The 18,028-nt window shown below is 40.3% G+C and overlaps 1 protein-coding gene across 1 annotated transcript; it reads right to left on the minus strand.

Annotated features, from left to right (window-relative positions):
- Positions 1-14,256: 14,256 nt before the first annotated feature.
- Positions 14,257-17,539, minus strand: LOC138909253 (uncharacterized). Its single transcript, XM_070200439.1, has 2 exons — positions 17,214-17,539; positions 14,257-14,263 (listed from the first exon to the last, which is right to left on the minus strand). Exons 1-2 carry the CDS (start codon positions 17,537-17,539, stop codon positions 14,257-14,259), a joined length of 333 nt encoding a protein of 110 aa, XP_070056540.1.
- Between the last annotated feature and the right edge of the window lie 489 nt (positions 17,540-18,028).

An 18,028-nucleotide genomic window follows, 5' to 3' on the forward strand; every position in this document is an offset into this window, starting at 1 on the left:
GCGTTAAAGGAAGCTCGAGAATTGAAGACCCCCAATATGGGCGGGGTCTCTAGTATAGGGGACCCTTTTCGGGATTACTTTACTGGAGTCGATGATGCTTCCGATATTGGTGACGCTTCTCTTCTACTTGAAGAGGTCCAACATTTCATTACTCGGGTAATGATTTTACTATACTTGGTTTCTTTGTTCTTTTCCAAACTTGACTTGTGTTCTTTCCCTACTGTGCAGGCCATTAGTAGGTTTCAAATCGACCTTAGCCAGTGTGAGGTCGAGCTTCAGAAGGTCCCGGGAGAGAGAGATGCCATGCGGCTTCTTTGCAGCCAAAAGGACGAGGCTATAAAGGACCTCCAAGCGGATTTGGCTAAGGTTCGTGAAGAAGAGGCCGAATTCGATAAGCAGGTGAGCCTCGTTCTGTTAAAGTATGGGTTTGACTCAACTGTGGAAGTTAACCCTTCGTTGTCTCAGCTGCAGCAAAAGGTTGAAAAGATCGGGTTACTTCGGGAAGAAGTTGACCAAATCAAAGCTGAATGTAATCGGTGGAAGGAGACTATCAACCGCCTGGCTGTGGAAAAAGAAACCATTTTGACCAAATTATTATCGGCCGATGTTCAGCTTCGAAACGTCAATCAAAAGGGTTCGGCTCAAGCTAAGAGGATCGAAGAGCTTGAAGCACGACTTGCTGAGGCCAAGGCGGAGGTTGAGTCATCAAAAGTCATGGCGGATAAGTCCATTATCGTGTATCGGGCTGATGCCGAGGCTGCTCAGATGGAGGCACGAGAGGCGGCGGATACTTCCGACACTCGAGCACATTGGGTTGCCGAACTTGCTAAATGTAGGTCTCGGAGGGAGACCCTCGAGGAGATACACGCTCGAGGTTTCGACCTTACTGAAGAGATAAAAAAGGCTAAAGAGCTCGAAGCTGAAGCTGAAGCCTTGTCTTCTAATGGCGATGATGATGATGATGACGGTAGCAATAGCGGATCCGAGGACGGGAAAGAGCCTGACAGAGAAGAAAATGCCCCCGAGGATGACCAGGAAGCTTAGTTCTTAATATTTTATGTTTGTAATCAATCATGTAGATAATTTTGTATATAGACAACTTGGCCAACTTTCTTCTATTTCGTGAAGACTTTATACGTGCCTTACAAATGTTTTCACAAGGATCTTAACAATTTAATCAAATTTGGACTTCATAGGCTTACTAGTTGAGTCAATTATTCGAACTCGAAGAAATATAGCCCGTAGGCGTAATGGTCGAGTGAGTGCTCACTAGAACTCGAAATGAAAGTAACCCGTAGGCTTATTATTTGTTGAGTCAATGATTCGAACTCAAAGTAATATAGCTCGTAGGCATAATGGTCGAGTGAGTGCTTGCTCGAACTCGTAATAAAAGTATCCCATAGGCTTAGTTGTCGAGTGAATGATTCGAACTCGAAATGAAGGTAGCCCGTAGGCTTAGTTGTCGAGTGATTGATTCGAGCTCGAAGTAATATATTCCGTAGGCATAATGGTCAAGTGAGTGCTTGCTCGACCTCGTAACAAAAGTAGCTCATAGGCTTAGTCGCCGAGTGAATGATTCGAACTCGAAATGAAGGTAGCCCGTAGGCTTAGTTGTCGAGTGATTAATTCGAACTCGAAGTAATATAGCCCGTAGGCATAATATTCGAGTGAGTGCTTGCTCGAACTCATAATAAAAGTCGCCCATAGGCTTAGTCGTCGAGTTTATCTTAATTCTGATGGCATAATAAATCTCCAAATAGAGGAGTTTTTCTTGGATACAAGATATCGGTAAAGAGGAGGACTTTTTATACATGTGTTCATGTTTCACGTGTGGGTTCGGGCCAGCTACATGAGCATGGTTCGTTTTGACCATTTTGGCTCTTACAGCTTTTCCTACTGGAACCCCGTTGTTGCGAAATAACTTTCTTGCATCAGAACTTGATATATTTGAGGGCTAATGCCCCCCCAGTATTCAAGGTCGATTGTACAGAGGCCTCGGATACTGTTGTAAGTTCAGCACGATCATTGGTTGTCTCATTAAAAACCTTGCCAAAAAACCCATTTGGGATAAAACCGGTCTAAGGAAAAAAGAGTGCAACGCGTGCTTTCAAGCGAAGGATCCATCTTAGCTCTTGTTCGGACTTCTGCAGGGGTCAATTTTGAAATGTAAATGAACATGGAAGGGTCATACCTTAGCAGTAGTATCATTTTATATGTGACACATTCCAACTGCTTGATAGTTGTTTGCCGTTTAAAATGTCGAGCCTGTATGATCCCTTTCCGACGTTCTCGAGAACCTAATATGGTCCTTCCCAATTTGGTCCTAGTTTTCCTTCGTTCGAATTTTGGGTATTGATGGTGACTTTTTTTAACACTAAGTCCCCGGGCTTGAAATGGCGGAGCTTGGTTCTTCAATTATAATATCTTTCGATTCGCTGCTTTTGGGCGGCCAATTGGACGAGAGCAGCTTCTCGTCTTTCGTCAAATAATTCGAGGCTGGTATTCATAGCCTCGTTATTTGATTCTTCCATCGTGAATCAGAATCTGGTACTGGGTTCACCGACTTCGACTGGTATCAATGCTTCAGACCCATATACTAAGGAGAATGGGTTCGTCCCCATACTGGATTTTGACGTTGTCCGATATGCCCAAAGGACTTCGGGCAAGATTTCTCTCCACTTTCCTTTAGCATCATTCAACCTCTTCTTTAGGTTTTGAATGATAGTCTTATTCGTTGAAACGACCTGTCCGTTCCCACTGGGGTGGTATAGTGTTGATAATATCCTTCTTATTTTGTGATCTTCGAAGAATTTTGTTACTTTGCTGCCAACGAATTGTTTCCTATTGTCACATACTATTTCGGTGGGTATCCCGAATCGACATACGATATGATCCCATATAAAGTCTATAACTTCTTTCTCTCTTATTTTATCGAACGCCCGCGCTTTAACCCATTTAGAAAAATAGTCAGTCATAAATAAAATGAATTTGACTTTACCTGGGATCGATAGCATAGGGCCGACAATATCTATTCCCCATTTCATGAACTGCCATGGGGATAGGACTGAGTGAAGTTTCTCTCCGGGTTGATGGATCATTGGCGCAAACCTTTGACATTTGTCACATTTACGAACAAATTCCTTCGCATCTTTGCCCATATCGATCCAATAATACCCTGCTCTGATTATTTTTCGAACTAATGTATCGGCACTGGAGTGATTTCCACAAGTGCCCTCGTGCACTTCCCGTAGGATGTAATCGGTACCTCCCAGACCCAAGCATACTGCCAACAGTCCATCGAATGTCCTTCGATATAGCGTTCCATCCGAAGCCAACGTGAATCGAGCAGCTTTAGTCTGTAGGGCCCTAGAATCTTTAGGGTCTGATGGGAGAAGTATTCAATATACTTATTTCTCCAATCTCAGGTTAAGCTTGTAGAATTTATCTCAGCGTGACCTTCTTCGATTACTGATCTCGAAAGTTGAACGACAGTCCCCGAGCTCAAGTCATCTTCCTCGATCGACGATCCCAAATTCGCAAGTGCATCGACCTCATTGTTTTATTCGCGTGGAACATGCCGTAAAGTCCATTGTTTGAAATGGTGCAAAGTGACAAGCAATTTGTCTAAATACCTTTGCATTCTACCTTCTCGAACTTCGAAGGTTTTGTTTACTTGACTCACAACCAGCAAAGAGTCACATTTGGCTTCAATGACTTCTGCTCCCAAGTTTTTAGCTAGCTCTAGACCTGCAATCATGACTTCATACTCGGCCTCGTTGTTAGTCAACCTGATAGTTTTAATTGATTGCCTAATAGTGTTACCCGTGGGTGGTTTCAAATCAGTGCCCAGCCCGGACCCCTTCACGTTCGAAGCCTCGTTCGTAAAAAGAATCCATACCCCCGATGATGTACCCGATTTTAACAGGAGTTCTTTTTCGACTTCGGGTACGAGGGTTGGCGTGAAATCGGCCATGAAGTTTGCTAAAATTTGAGACTTGATGGTCGTACGGGGTTGATATTCGATATCGTACCCACTGAGTTCGACGGCTCATTTAGCCAATCGGCCTGATAGTTCGGGCTTGTGCAAAATATTATGAAGCGGGTAAGTGGTTAATATGCATATGGGGTGACATTGAAAGTACGGTCTTAATTTTCTAGAGGCGCTTATCAGTGCAAGTGCCAATTTTTCTAGGTGCGGATATTTAGTTTCCGCTTCTCTTAAGGTCTGACTTATATAATAAACGGAAAATTACGTACCTTGCTCTTCTCGAACTAGGACACCGCTTACGGCGATTTCCGATACTGCCAAGTACAAGCAAAGTTTTTCATCTATATTCGGAGTGTGAAGTAGCGGTGGGCTCAATAGATATCATTTTAGTTCCTCTAATGCTTGTTGGCATTCCGGGGTCCATGGAAATCGTTCTTCTTTTTTAGTAGAGAGAAATATTTGTGACTTCGATCTGATGATTTCGAAATGAATCGGCATAAGGCTGCAATCCGTCCCATTAGCCTTTGTACAACTTTCACGATTTCCACGATGGTGATGTCTTCGATGGCCTTGATTTTATAGGGGTTAATCTCGATTCCCCGATTTGACACTATGAAGCCAAGGAACTTGCCCGAACCGACCCCGAAAGCACATTCTTAGGGGTTGAACTTCATATTGTATTTCCTCAAAATCTCGAACGTTTCCTGCAAATGGGTCAAATGGTCCTCTGCGCACAGGGACTTAACTAGCATGTCATCAATATCAACTTCCATTGATTTACCTATTTGTTCTTCGAACATTTTATTTACTAGGCGTTGGTAAATAGACCCTGCATTTTTAGCCCGAAGGCATCACATTATAACAATATGTTCCATATTTGGTGACAAATGAAGTCTTTTCCTGGTCCTCCGGGTTTATCTAGATTTGATTATACCTGGAATAGGCATCGAGAAAAGTGAGGATCTCGTGGCCGGCCATGGCATCGATCATGCGGTCGATGTTGGGCAGTGGAAAAGAATCTTTGGGGCATGCTTTGTTCTTTTCCTTATAGTCCACACACATTCTAAGTTTGTTCCCTTTTTAGGCACTACAACTACATTGGCTAACCATTCAGGATATTTCACCTCCCGAATGGAACCTATCTTGAGAAGTTTGGTTACCTCGTCCTTTATGAATGCATGATTTTCCTCGGATTGGGGTCTTCTCTTTTGCTTCATCGGTCTGAACCAAAGGTTCAAGCTTAGCCGATGTGTCATTATGTATGGTGGGATCCCTATTATATCTAAATGGGACCAGGCAAAACAATCAATGTTATCGATAAGAAATTGAACAAGTTTCTTCCTGAGTTCGGGGTTCAACCCCATTCCCAAGTATACCTTTCTCTCGGGCCAGTGCTCGATTAGTGTGACTTGCTTTAGTTCCTCAATTGCTGATTTAGTGGTGTCGGATTCATTGGGAATCATGAAAGATCGAGGGACCCTTTGATCATCATCTTCTTTGATTTTCTGGTTATCTGGTTGGGTTGAAGCCGACACTTGTGATTTCTATTTGGTGTCTCGTTCTCCTTATGAGCCCGATCCCTTTATCGGCAAAGGCGAGGATATTGATTTCGCTTCCTCGACGACGAACATTTCTTTTGCGGCCGGTTGTTCTCCGTACATTGTTTTGACACCTCTCGATGTTGGGAATTTGAGAACCTGGTGTAGGGTGGTCGAAGGTACATCTCTCATGTTGTGGATCCATGGCCTTCCGAAAAGGGCGTTGTATCTCATATCGCCTTCAATCACGTGAAACTTTGTTTCCTGGATGGTTCCGGACACGTTTATTGGTAGGATTATCTCGCCTTTGGTGGTTTCACATGCCATATTGAATCCGTTTAGAACCAGAGTTGCGGGTACGATCTGGTCCTGCAGGCCGAGCAGTTCTACGACCTTCAATCTGATGATGTTGGCCGAGCTACCTGGATCGATTAACACACACTTAATTTTAGTTTTATTCATGAGTATGGATATTACCAGTGCATCGTTATGAGGTTGGATGACTCCTTCTTCATCTTCATCATCGAAGGACAAAGTCCCTATGGGTGCATAATTTTAAGTCCGAGATCGCTTTTCCCTCACAATCGATGTTTTAGTGCATTTAAGCACTGGTCCTTGAGGGGTATCGGCGCCGCCGATGATCATGTGAATGACATGCTGCAGTTCTTCTTGCTCATTTTACTTGCCGAAATCCCTGTTTTTAAAATGGTTCTTCTCCCTATCACTCAGAAACTCCCTAAGGTGCCCTTTGTTAAATAAGCGGGCTACTTCTTCTTTTAGTTGTCTGCAATCTTCCGTTCTATGGCTATGTGTGCCATGATATTTGCACATTTGTTTGGGATTCCTTTGGGCAGGATCGATCTGTATGGGTCGAGGCCATTTAGTATCTTTGATGCGTCCGATAGCCGACACGATGGCGGATGCACCAACGCTGAAGTTATACTCTGATAAACGAGGTGCTTCTATAGGATCGGCATATTTATCAAATCCGCTCTTGCTCATAAGTCCCCGAGAATTTTTCCCTCGATCAATCCTTCTATTGTTCCAAACTGTATTGTATGTTGAATCGTTGTTCATTCGATCTGCGACGTACGGTTGATATCGGTCTTTGTTCGACCTTTGTTCTCCGTCGATCTCCTTTTGGTTTTTAGTAGCTGTCCTGTTCTGATGCACCGGTCCATACGGAGCTCCCAACTGGTCATCTTCGACCCTAATTTTTTATTGATATCAGTTCTGTATATCTGCCCAAGTTATTGCTGGATACTCGATCAAATTTTGCTTCAGCCGACATGATGCTGTCGAACTTAGCTCGTTCAGTCCTTGGGTGAAAGCTTGTACGGCCCAATCGTCTGTGACCGGTGGCAATTCCATGCATTCCATTTGAAATCGGGATACGAATTCCCTCAGCATTTCATTACCCATTTGCTTTACTTTGAAGAGGTCTGATTTCCTTGTTGCAACCTTTACGGCACCAGCATGTGCATTTACGAACGAATCTGCAAACATGGCAAAAGAATCGATGGAATTTGGCGGTAAATTGTGATACCAGATCATTGCTCCTTTCGAGAGCAATGATCCTAACGAACATGTCTCCCCGAACTTTTTAAACAACACGGATTCGATCTCATCATCCTCCAAATCGTTACCTTTGATGGCACATGTGTAAGAGGTGACATGTTCGTTAGGATCGGTCGTACCATTATATTTGTGAATTTCTGGCAAACAAAATTTTTTGGGAAATGGTTTTGGGGACGCACTCGAGGGAAAAGGCTTTTGTATGAATTTTTTCGAATCTAGCCCTTTTATTATTGGGGGAGCCCCCAGGATTTGATCGACCCTGGCATTTTATGTTTCCACTCTCTTGTTGTTGGCTTCGACACGTTTTATGAGTTCCTCGAGCAATTTAGTAATTTCGCGAGTGGTCCCCGATTCTTGCTCGTTTGATTTCACTATGGCGGGCTCCGTTATGGGGGTGATTTCTCGAAGCGGATTGGGATCCAGCCTACTTTGTATATGAGTTTGGCTATGTAACTGGGCTATCGCTACTTGTTGGGCTTGTAGCATTTCGAAGATCATACGTAAGCTGGCTCCGATTTCTCGCGTTATGGGTGTCTCAGGCTACGGATCGAGTACCGCCCTGAATGTTTTTTTCCGGTTCGGAACGCTGATTCGCCTCCAGAACTATTTGTGAATTGACATCCAATGGCACTTCAGCTCGAATTTCGAGTACTTTGATTCGAGCCTCAGTGCCATCGTCAAGTGGCCTTCCGCCCCCGGGTGCCAAGTTGTTGGTTTCATCTTGAAGGCCGGCTTCGTGGTCGATAGGTAAAGCCATTGCTGATTTGAAGTTGTAAACTAGTGTGTACTGCAGATTTATATCAAACAATCATTGTTATCCTTAGCCCCACGGTGGGCGCCAAACTATTTACCCGAAAAATCAGATAACGTTAAATTTTTTTATGGTTCTAAGGACACGTGATACCCTTTGATACAAAGACAACAATACGAGTATTCTTGACTATGAGAATGGGAATAATAAACAGAAAGAATGAATAAGATGAAGTAAAACAAGCACAAGGAGATATTTTTGTATATTAGAAAAGATCTTTTTTCCAATGTATTCAGTCTATGCCTAGCTTACAAGGATCCCCCACTTTTATAATAGAGAGTCATTACTTTATTTATAACAAAAAATAATAAAATAAAGCATATAGTGGAGGACCCATGATGATTTGTCTCTTCCTCGATTCCCGCCAAGATTCTCTCTCTTGGTGTGGTTGTAACGGCTCTTGTCTGTGAGCTCGATACTGGCTCGAACTCGTTACTGGGTCGAGCCCTTCGGTCTTGGCTTGAGTTCGACCTTCGGGATGGGCGTGGCGCATTTCCGACCTTGAAGCAATGCCTTATGGATCGATTTGGTCACGGGCTCGATAAGATTATCGAGCCGACTCCTCGACCAGCCTTCGGACTCGAGGCTCGTTTGTACTGTCTTTGGAGCTCACTCCCAAAATCCCATTCCGGTTTCTTGCCACTCGAACTCGATCGAACGTAGGAAGGCCGAAATCTATTTCGACCGTATATAAATATATACATAAAAATTTACTAAAATTTTAACACATATTAGATCTAAACTCATAAATTTAATAGTATAATGGGTTCATAGCGAGAACCTAAAGATCGAATCTTTCAAATTTAAATCCATTTGTTTCTATGTCCTCCTCCAACCAGAGGCGTATTTAAGTGAAGGTGCATGAGTTCACGTGAACCCATACTGCTCTCTCTAGTCCATGTATAATAATGTTATATTTTTTTTAAATTACTTATAAATTTATATATATATATATATGTGTGTGTGTGTGTGTGTGTGTGTGTGTGTGTGTGTGTGTGTGACGCGCACCCAAGCTCAAAGTGTCTTATGATACAATAATTATTGGGTGCACCTCTACAAGTAAAATCAACGATTCAAATTCCTGTTTGGCTGGCCTAATTTTCGTCGCTGATATATATATATATATATATATGTGTGTGTGTGTGTGTGTGTGTGTGTATAATTGCCTAAGGTTAAACATGTCAAATATAAATTCTAAATCCGTCTCTTAACATTAGTGCGCACGTACTCTTAAAATCCTGAATTCGACCGCCTCCAACCACCCAACAGATTAGTTGATTTTTAACAGTTCAACGTGCAAAGTCAATCATATATGAGATAACGAAAGATTAGGTATGGGTTTAGAGTTTATCTTGGTCAGATAAGGGGCTTAATTGCTTTATTTAGTTGAACACCCATAAAAAATAACGATAATTTTAGTCAAGTCCCAATGTTGAAGATAGAATAATATACTACTATAAAACTTGGAATCGTTCTCGTTTGTTTAGAAAAATGGAATTAACACATGGTTTCACGTTAGCACGCATAGCATCCATGGCTGACATTAGAATAAAAATAGTAGTATATCTTATGTCTTGAAAAAATGATTACATTCGGAATACTAAGATCAACACATCTAATTCAGGTGTGAATTTAAATTTTGACTTCTATTTTCTGCATGCATTGCACATAAAAAAAAGAAGAAGAAGATAAATATGTCTTAATCTCTAAGTTTCCTTCTTCAGTTCTTCTTGATGTGCTGCCAAATTCACATGAAAAGAAACACGAGCAGATAGTTTATGTTGTAGCAGATCAGCTTAGAAATTTCCACGATTACATGTAATTATTTTTTAGATAAGCTGATAGTTCAGAAACAAAATTAGGAAAAAAGACATTGTAAAGGTTAGGGGCGTAGAAAGAAAATCGATAAACCGCACCAACCCGAAAAAATCCGAGTCAAATCGGAAAAAAATTCGATTGTTGTTTGGTTTGATTTGGTTTGGTGTTCAAAAAAATCCCGACCATAATTGGTTTGGTTTGGTTTTAACTAAAAAAAATTAAACCGAAACCAAACCAACCCGATATTACTTTTATACAATTTTTAAAAATATTTTATATATATAAATATTTATTGTAATATAATTTATAAATATTTCTTAAACTTGTTCACAATTTTATCTTTAAACGTATTATTTAAAATTTGGACGTAATATTCTTGAATGGTCCATAAATTTTATAGCTCATAAAGGTAGTAAGTCAAATAAAGTTCAAATCAATACTAACGCTAATAAAGGAAATTCAATTCAACATTAGGAATGACAATAGTGTTGGATATCTATTTTTTATTTTTGTATTGATTTATAATGAAAATGTATAACCTAATTTATCTTTTTTTTAGTGCTTAGTTGTGTAATTAATACTACTACTTATTAGTTGTACTTATTTTGGCATGATCTGTATTATTTTAGATTATGCTAATTTTTATCATGGTGTATTAATTAGTAATATTTATCTTGGTGTGATTTTATTATATTTGTTATTGAATATTTTAGTACAATGTTATGATTCATCTCATATTATTGTCACGACCCGAAATTTCCATCTTCGAGACCTAATGGCGCCTAACATTTCACTTGTTAGGCAAGCCAACGTTAGAATAATATTAGCCATTTTGAAATAATTTTAAACTAATTAATAACAAAAAAACAAATATGGAGTAAGGTCTGAAATGTAGTGAATAATTCATAATAATAGCGATGTCTAAATACCATCCCAGAGCTGGATTCACAAGTGTACGAGCTTCTAGAATAATACAAATAAAGGTATGAATAAAATTCAAGCTGTTTGAAGTATAATACACAACTGAGATAATATAGAAGGGGACTTCAGAACTGCGAACGCGGTGCAGTTATACCTCAAATATCCATTGGTAGCTGTATTCGGAAAAATATACAGTACGCCGCTGGGACCAACTCTGAAATCTACACAAGAAGTGCAGAGTGCAGTACCAGTACAACCGACCCCATGTACTGGTAAGTGCCGAACCTAACCTCGACGAAGTAGTGACGAGGCTATGACAAGACACGTATGTAAACCACATGTACAAGTATATACAAATACAAAGTAACAATAATACAAAAAATAATAATTTATAAATTGGGAGGGAACATGTGAAGGGGAAGGATATAATAATTTCAGCAAGAGGAGTGTTACTTAGCAGCCAATTAATTTATCAACAATAAAAGGAGCAAATGATATTATGAAAATGGCACGACACTACCCTTCTTGCTTTTACTCTCATTTGGCACGGCATCATCCTTCGTGCTTTTACACTCACAAATGGCACGGCAACACCCTTCGTGCTCTTACACTCACAAATGGCACGGCAACACCCTTTGTGCTTTTACATTCACAAATGGCACGACAACACCCTTCGTGCTTTTACACTCACAAATGGAACGGCAACACCCTTTGTACTTTTACACTCTTCCTTATTATGAAAATAATAATATAAATTCGGAAGAGTATTTAAGTGTGGGGATATACACTTATCAATCAATTCAATACCAAAATACTGACATCACCTTTTAAATATTCAACAATAATTAAATGAATAATAATTTCACGAATAATGATCAAATAATCAATAATAAACTTAAGCAGAAATATCTTAATTAAATAGACAATTATTCACAATAAATAAAATTTCACTTGCATGCTTTGACTCAACCACAACGCATAAGTACTTGACACCTCACATATGCATTGTACCCGCACATTAAATCATGTAGCAAATAGACAATTAAGTCATACTCCCTCAAGTCAAGGTTAATCCCGACACTTACCTCGCTTTGCAACCAAATTTCAAGAATCCAATAAACTTTTGACTCGCGAATTCGTGTCTGAAATTCTCAAATCTAGTCATAAACAATTCAATATACTCAATACAAATCGTAGGAATTACTTTCATATGAATTTATAAATTTTCCGGATAGAAATCTGAAATTTATTTTAAAAATCAATAGTGGGACCCATGTCTCGAATACTGAAAAACTCACAAATTCCTTACACCCATTCTGATACGAGTTCAACCATACAAATATTATCGAATTCCGATATCGGATTGGCTTTCAAATCTTCATTTTTTATTTTTGGAAAATTTTATAAAAATCTGATTTTTCTTCCATAAATTCACTGATTGATGATGTAAATGTGTATGGAATCATGAAATATAATCAATATCGGATAATGAACACTTACCCCAATGTTTTCCCATGAAAATCGCCCAAAAATCGGTTTACCCGAGCTCAAAATCAAAAATGGTAGAAATGGGTCGAAATCCCATTTCCAGAACTTAAGTTCTGTTTGCCCAGATTTTTACTCATCGCGATCGCGAAATTTCTGTCGCGATCGCGTAGAGCAACTTTTTCCCAGGTCCATTTTACTCTTCGCGATATCGGATAATTCTTTGCGATCGCGAATCATATTTTGGTTGCCCGGAATTTTAACTCTATGCGATCACATAAATGGACATGCGATCGCAGAGCACATTTTTTTCAACCTTACGCGATCGCGTACTAACTTATGCGATCGCGTAGCACAATTTTGGTGCTTCAACATCTGCCTCATTCCCTCTTCGCGAATGCGAAGCTTTGCACTTCGACCCTTCGTGAAACGTGCCCTCGGTCGCGAATGTGAAGCACAAAATGTGCCAGTCCAACTTTCCTCTTCGCGATCACATGAATGACCTCGCGATCGTGAATCACAATGCACCACATGACAGCAGAAGCTAAAACCCAGATTTTTTTTCAAAGTTCAAATGGTCCGTAGGCTATTCGAAACTCACCCGACCCCTCAGGGCACCAAACCAAACAAGTCTAAAAACCTCATACGAACTCGCTCGCGCAATCAAAACACCAATTTAACACCTAGAATTATGAATCGGACACCAAATCAAAATGAGATTTTTAAGAAAATTTTAAAACTTCTATTTTCACAACCGAATGTCCAAATCACGTCAAATGAACTTCGTTTCTTACCAAATTCGACAGACACGTCATAAATGACATAATCGAGCTATTCAAATTTTTAGAATCGGATTCCGACCCCTATATCAAAAAGTCAAATCTATGGTCAAACTTTTAGAAATCTTTAGTCTTTAAATTACTAGTTTCCGTTAAATGGTCATAACTTGAGGTAGGGACCTCCAAATTAAATTTCGGGCATACGCCCAAGTTCTAAATCATGATACGGACCTACCGGAACTGTCAAAATACTGATTTAGTTCTGTTTGCTCAAAATGTTTCACATAAACACTTTCCGAAATATTATACGGATTGTGCACGCAAGTCGAGAAATGATAAATAGTGCTTTTAGAGGTCTTAAAATACATAATTAATTACTAAATTTAAAGATGACCTTTTGCGCCATCGCATTCTCCACCTCTAAAAGAAACGTTCGTACTCGAACGGAATTAGAAAAGTACATGAGCTGGTGAAAAGGTGTGGATATTTACTACGCATGTCCAACTCGGACTCCCAGGTAGATACTTCTACCGGCTGACCTCTCCATTGTACCCGAACTGAAGGACAACTCTTTGACCTCAACTGTCGTACCTATCGGGCTAGAATAGCTACCGGCTCCTCCTCATAAGTTAAATCCTTGTCCAATTGAACTGAGCTGAAATCTAACACACATGACAGATCACCATGATATTTTCGGAGCATAGACACATGGAACATCGGATGAACTGCTGATAAACTAGGTGGTAGTGCAAGCCTGTAGGCTACTTCACCCACCCTTTCAAGAATTTCGAAATGTCCAATATACCTAGGGCTCAACTTGCCCTTCTTTCCGAACCTCATTACACCTTTCATCGGTGAAACCCGAAGCAATATTCTTTCTCCAACCATGAATGCAATATCACGAACTTTACAGCCGACATAACCCTTTTGCCTAGATTGAGCTGTGCGAAGTCGATCCTGAATAACTTTGACTTTGTCCAAGGCATCTTGTACCAAATCGGTACCCAACAATCGAGCCTCTCCCGGTTCAACCCAGCCAACTGGGTGTCACGACCCGATTCTATTATAGGCCGGGATAGCGCCCAACACCTTTGTTAGGCAAGCCAACACTGATCAACTTGTGATTTCCCGCTTAAATAAATTTGTAAACGATAGCTTTTTTCTTATTTAAAAAAAAGATTTAGGAGTTTGCAAATTTTAACGTAAATAAACGGAAGCAATTAGTACTAATCGTAATCATATGAGAAAACCAAAACTATAATTCTACTAGTGTGTGTGCCAAGACCTAGTGTCACAAGTATGTGAGAAATATAGTGAAATATACAAAACAATGCTAGCCTACTGTCTGAGAGAAATAGACAGAAAATAAAAGAACATAAGAGAGACTCCAGGTGCTGCAGAATGGCTCAAATGGATAACTCACCGGGAAGTCTCGAGCCGAAAAATCAGTCTACGCGTCGGGCTGATGGCCAGGTGCACCTGCCTCAAATCCTGTACAATCAAGTATAGAAGTGTAGCGTGAGTACATAAAAATATGTACCCAGTAAGTATCTAGTCTAACCTAGAAGAAGTAGTGACAAGGGGTCGACTTCGACACTCACTAGGGCCAACAATATAATAATATGTGATTCTAAATAAGCACGATACACAGAACTAACAATAAACTCAGAATAAGAAATAACTGTACAGTTCTTCCATCATATCTAAGAAACCAAAATACTTCCTTCATTTTAAACAAATTATCTCTAAAACAATAAATTTAATACCAATTATAAAAAAGGGCTTCCACTTCTATATCACACACAAATTCCACCAAGGACGTTCGGCCCGATCCAACATAAAAATATAAATTGTGCACTGTCGAGAGTCCAACGGAGCGAACCATAGATGCATCTATTAACCTGTCGAGGCGAACAACCCGTTCCCATGAGAGTAGTAGATATAGTCACCCCACTCGCGGAATATACTTGCGTCAAGGTTAAAAATAAATATAACATAATTTTTATAAATTCTTTTCAAAATATTAATTTACTTGAAACCTTTGAAATCTTGAATTCCTCAACTTAGTTCCATTCAATGCAAATAAACAATTATGTTATGATAACGGTACCCACAAAGCATGGTGTAGGTCTAGAACTACCCGAACATAACAAGAATATTAGCTACGTACGGATTCTCGTCACTTCGTGCGTACGTAACCCCCACAAATAATCATATATTAACTAAGTTTACCTATGGAGAAATTTCCCTCTTACAAGGTTAGAAAAGAGACTTACCTCGCTTTAAGGCCTACTTTCCGGTCCAAGATTATGCCCAAACCCTCAATTCAATGCCGAACAATCCAAAACTATCCAAATAGTGTAGAAAATAATCAATATAGGCTTAAAAGTTCATATCCTTACTATTTAAGTAATTTCCCAACTCTAAATGCAAGATTCCTGGAAATTTTCGAAGAAAGTTGTTACCCATAACCTTAGGAACATAAATATATGATTTTCATTAAGTTTCATGGTCAACTTCGTGGTAAAAATCTCATTCTTGTCAAACCCTAGGTTTTTCATCTAATTCATGATTTCTACTAATTTGCATGTTGAAATCTATCCAAAATCTATATATTGAACTCACGATAGGTAGAAATTACTTACCTCCAAAAGCTAGGTGAAAATCCCTCCCAAGAAGCTTCAATAGTCGCCCAAAGAGTGAGAGAAAATGAGTGAAAATGGCTTAGGTCCTGTACTAATTGAACATTACTGACCCAACGATTTTCGCACCTGTTGTGCATAGGCCGCACCTGCGGATCCGCTTTTGCAGACCAGTTGTCCATTTCTGCAAAATTGGCCGGGCCGACTGGGGACGCATCTGCGTACGGTGGTCACGCACCTGCGAGCTCGCACCTGCGGCTGGACAATCGCAGGTGTGGTATGACCGAACTGGGGAGCTTCAGTTGTTGCTTCAGCTCCCGAAATGGTCCGAGCCTCGTCCGATCGACACTCAGGATCCCCGGGGCTCGCCCAAACATACCAACAAGTTTAGAATTACAAAACGGACTCGCTCGAACTCACGGAAAGCCCGAAACAACATTAAAACCAAGAATCACACCCTAAAATCAATTGAATCAAACTTAAGAACTTCAAGTTCTTCAATTTACTTCCAATGCGCCGAAACGTACTTATACTACTCAGAATGACACAAAATTTTGAATGCAAGTATTATATGACACTACGGAACTATTCCCGGTCTCGGAATTCCGTTTGGACTTCGATATCACCAAAACCCGCTCTAAACCAAATTTAAAGAACTTCAAAGTTTTTCAAGAACCAACTTTCACTATTAGGCGCCAAAACGCTCCCGAGTTATACAAAACCCAATCCGAATATACGCCCAAGACCGAAATCATCATACAAACCTATTGGAACTGTCAAATCCCGATTCTGAGGTCGTTTACTCAAAATTTTGACCAAAGTCAAACTTCACCTTTTAATCCAACCTTAAGGAACCAAGTGTTTCGATTTCAACCCAAACTCTTACAAATCTCGAACCAACCATCCCCGCAAGTCATAATTCAGTAAAAAGAAAGTACGAAAAGTCTTATTTGGGGGAACAGGGTTCTAGAAAGCAAAATGACCGGTCGGGTCGTTATACTAGCGATCGATATCGCCTTCCGTACAGTACCTCATATGGATCCATCTGAATGCTCGACTTGTAGCCATTATTATAGGCAAACTCCGCAAGTCGCAAAAATTGATCCCAACAACCTCCAAAGTCTAGAACACAAGCGCGAAGCATAGCTTCCAATATCTGAATAGTGCGTTCTGACTGTCCGTCTGTCTGTGGATGAAATGATGTACTTAACTCAACCCGCGTGCCGAACTCACGGTGTACAGCCCTCCAAAAGTGTGAGGTAAACTGCGTACCTCGATCTGAAATAATAGACACATGCACACTGTGAAGGCGGACAATCTCACGAATATAAATTTCAGCTAACCGCTTTGAAGAATAGGTAACTACCACTGGAATAAAATGTACCTGTCCTGTCCACAATGACCCAAACTACGTCAAGTTTTCTTTGAGTCCGTGGAAGCCCAACAACAAAATCCATAGTGATACGCTCCCACTTCCACTCAAGAATTTCTAACTTCTAAAGCAAACCACCAGGTCTCTGATGCTTGTACTTAACTTGCTGACAATTCAGATACCAAGCTACATATGCAATTATATCCTTCTTCATTCTCCTCCACCAGTAATGTTGCCGCAAATCTTGATACATTTTTGCGGTACCTGGATGAATAGAATACCTGAAACTGTGTGCCTCTTCAAGAATTAATTCATGAAGCCCATCCACATTAGGAACACATATAAGACCTTGTATCCGCAAAACTCCATCATCTCCCATAGCAACCTTCTTGGAACCACCGTGTTGCACCGTGTCCTTGAGGACAAGCAAATGAGGATCATTATATTGTCGCTCTCTGACGCGCTCATATAAAGAAGACCGAGCAACTGTGCAAGCTAGAACCCAACTGGGCTCAGAAACATCTAACCTCATGAATTGATTAGACAAAGTCCGAACATCTGCAACTAATGGCCTCTCACCAACCGAAATATACGCAAAACTTCCCATACTCACAGACTTTCTACTCAAGCATCGACCACCACATTGGCCTTTTTGGGGTGATACAAAATAGTGATATCATAGTCCTTAAATAGCTCCAACCATCTTCTCTTATCCTTTTGCTTGAACAGATATTGTAAGCTACGATAATCAATAAATACCTCACACGAGACACTGTAAAGGTAGTGCCTCCAAATATTCAGCGTATGAACAATGGCTGCCAATTCTAGGTCATGAACATGATAATTCTTCTTGTGAAATTTCAACTTCCGTGACACATATACTATTACCCTACCATCTTGCATCAATACTGCACCAGGCCCAATGAGAGATGCATCACTATACACCGCATAAGATCCTGAACTTGTGGGTAATACCAACGCTGACTCTGTAGTCAAAACAATCTTGAGCTTCTGAAAGCTCAACTCACACTCATCTGGCCATCTACATGGTGCACCCTTCTGGGGTCAATCTGGTCTTAATAGTTGTTCATAATCA

The sequence above is a fragment of the Nicotiana tomentosiformis genome, chromosome 4 (genome assembly GCF_000390325.3).
Source record: "Nicotiana tomentosiformis chromosome 4, ASM39032v3, whole genome shotgun sequence".
Classification (NCBI taxonomy): Eukaryota; Viridiplantae; Streptophyta; class Magnoliopsida; order Solanales; family Solanaceae; genus Nicotiana; species Nicotiana tomentosiformis.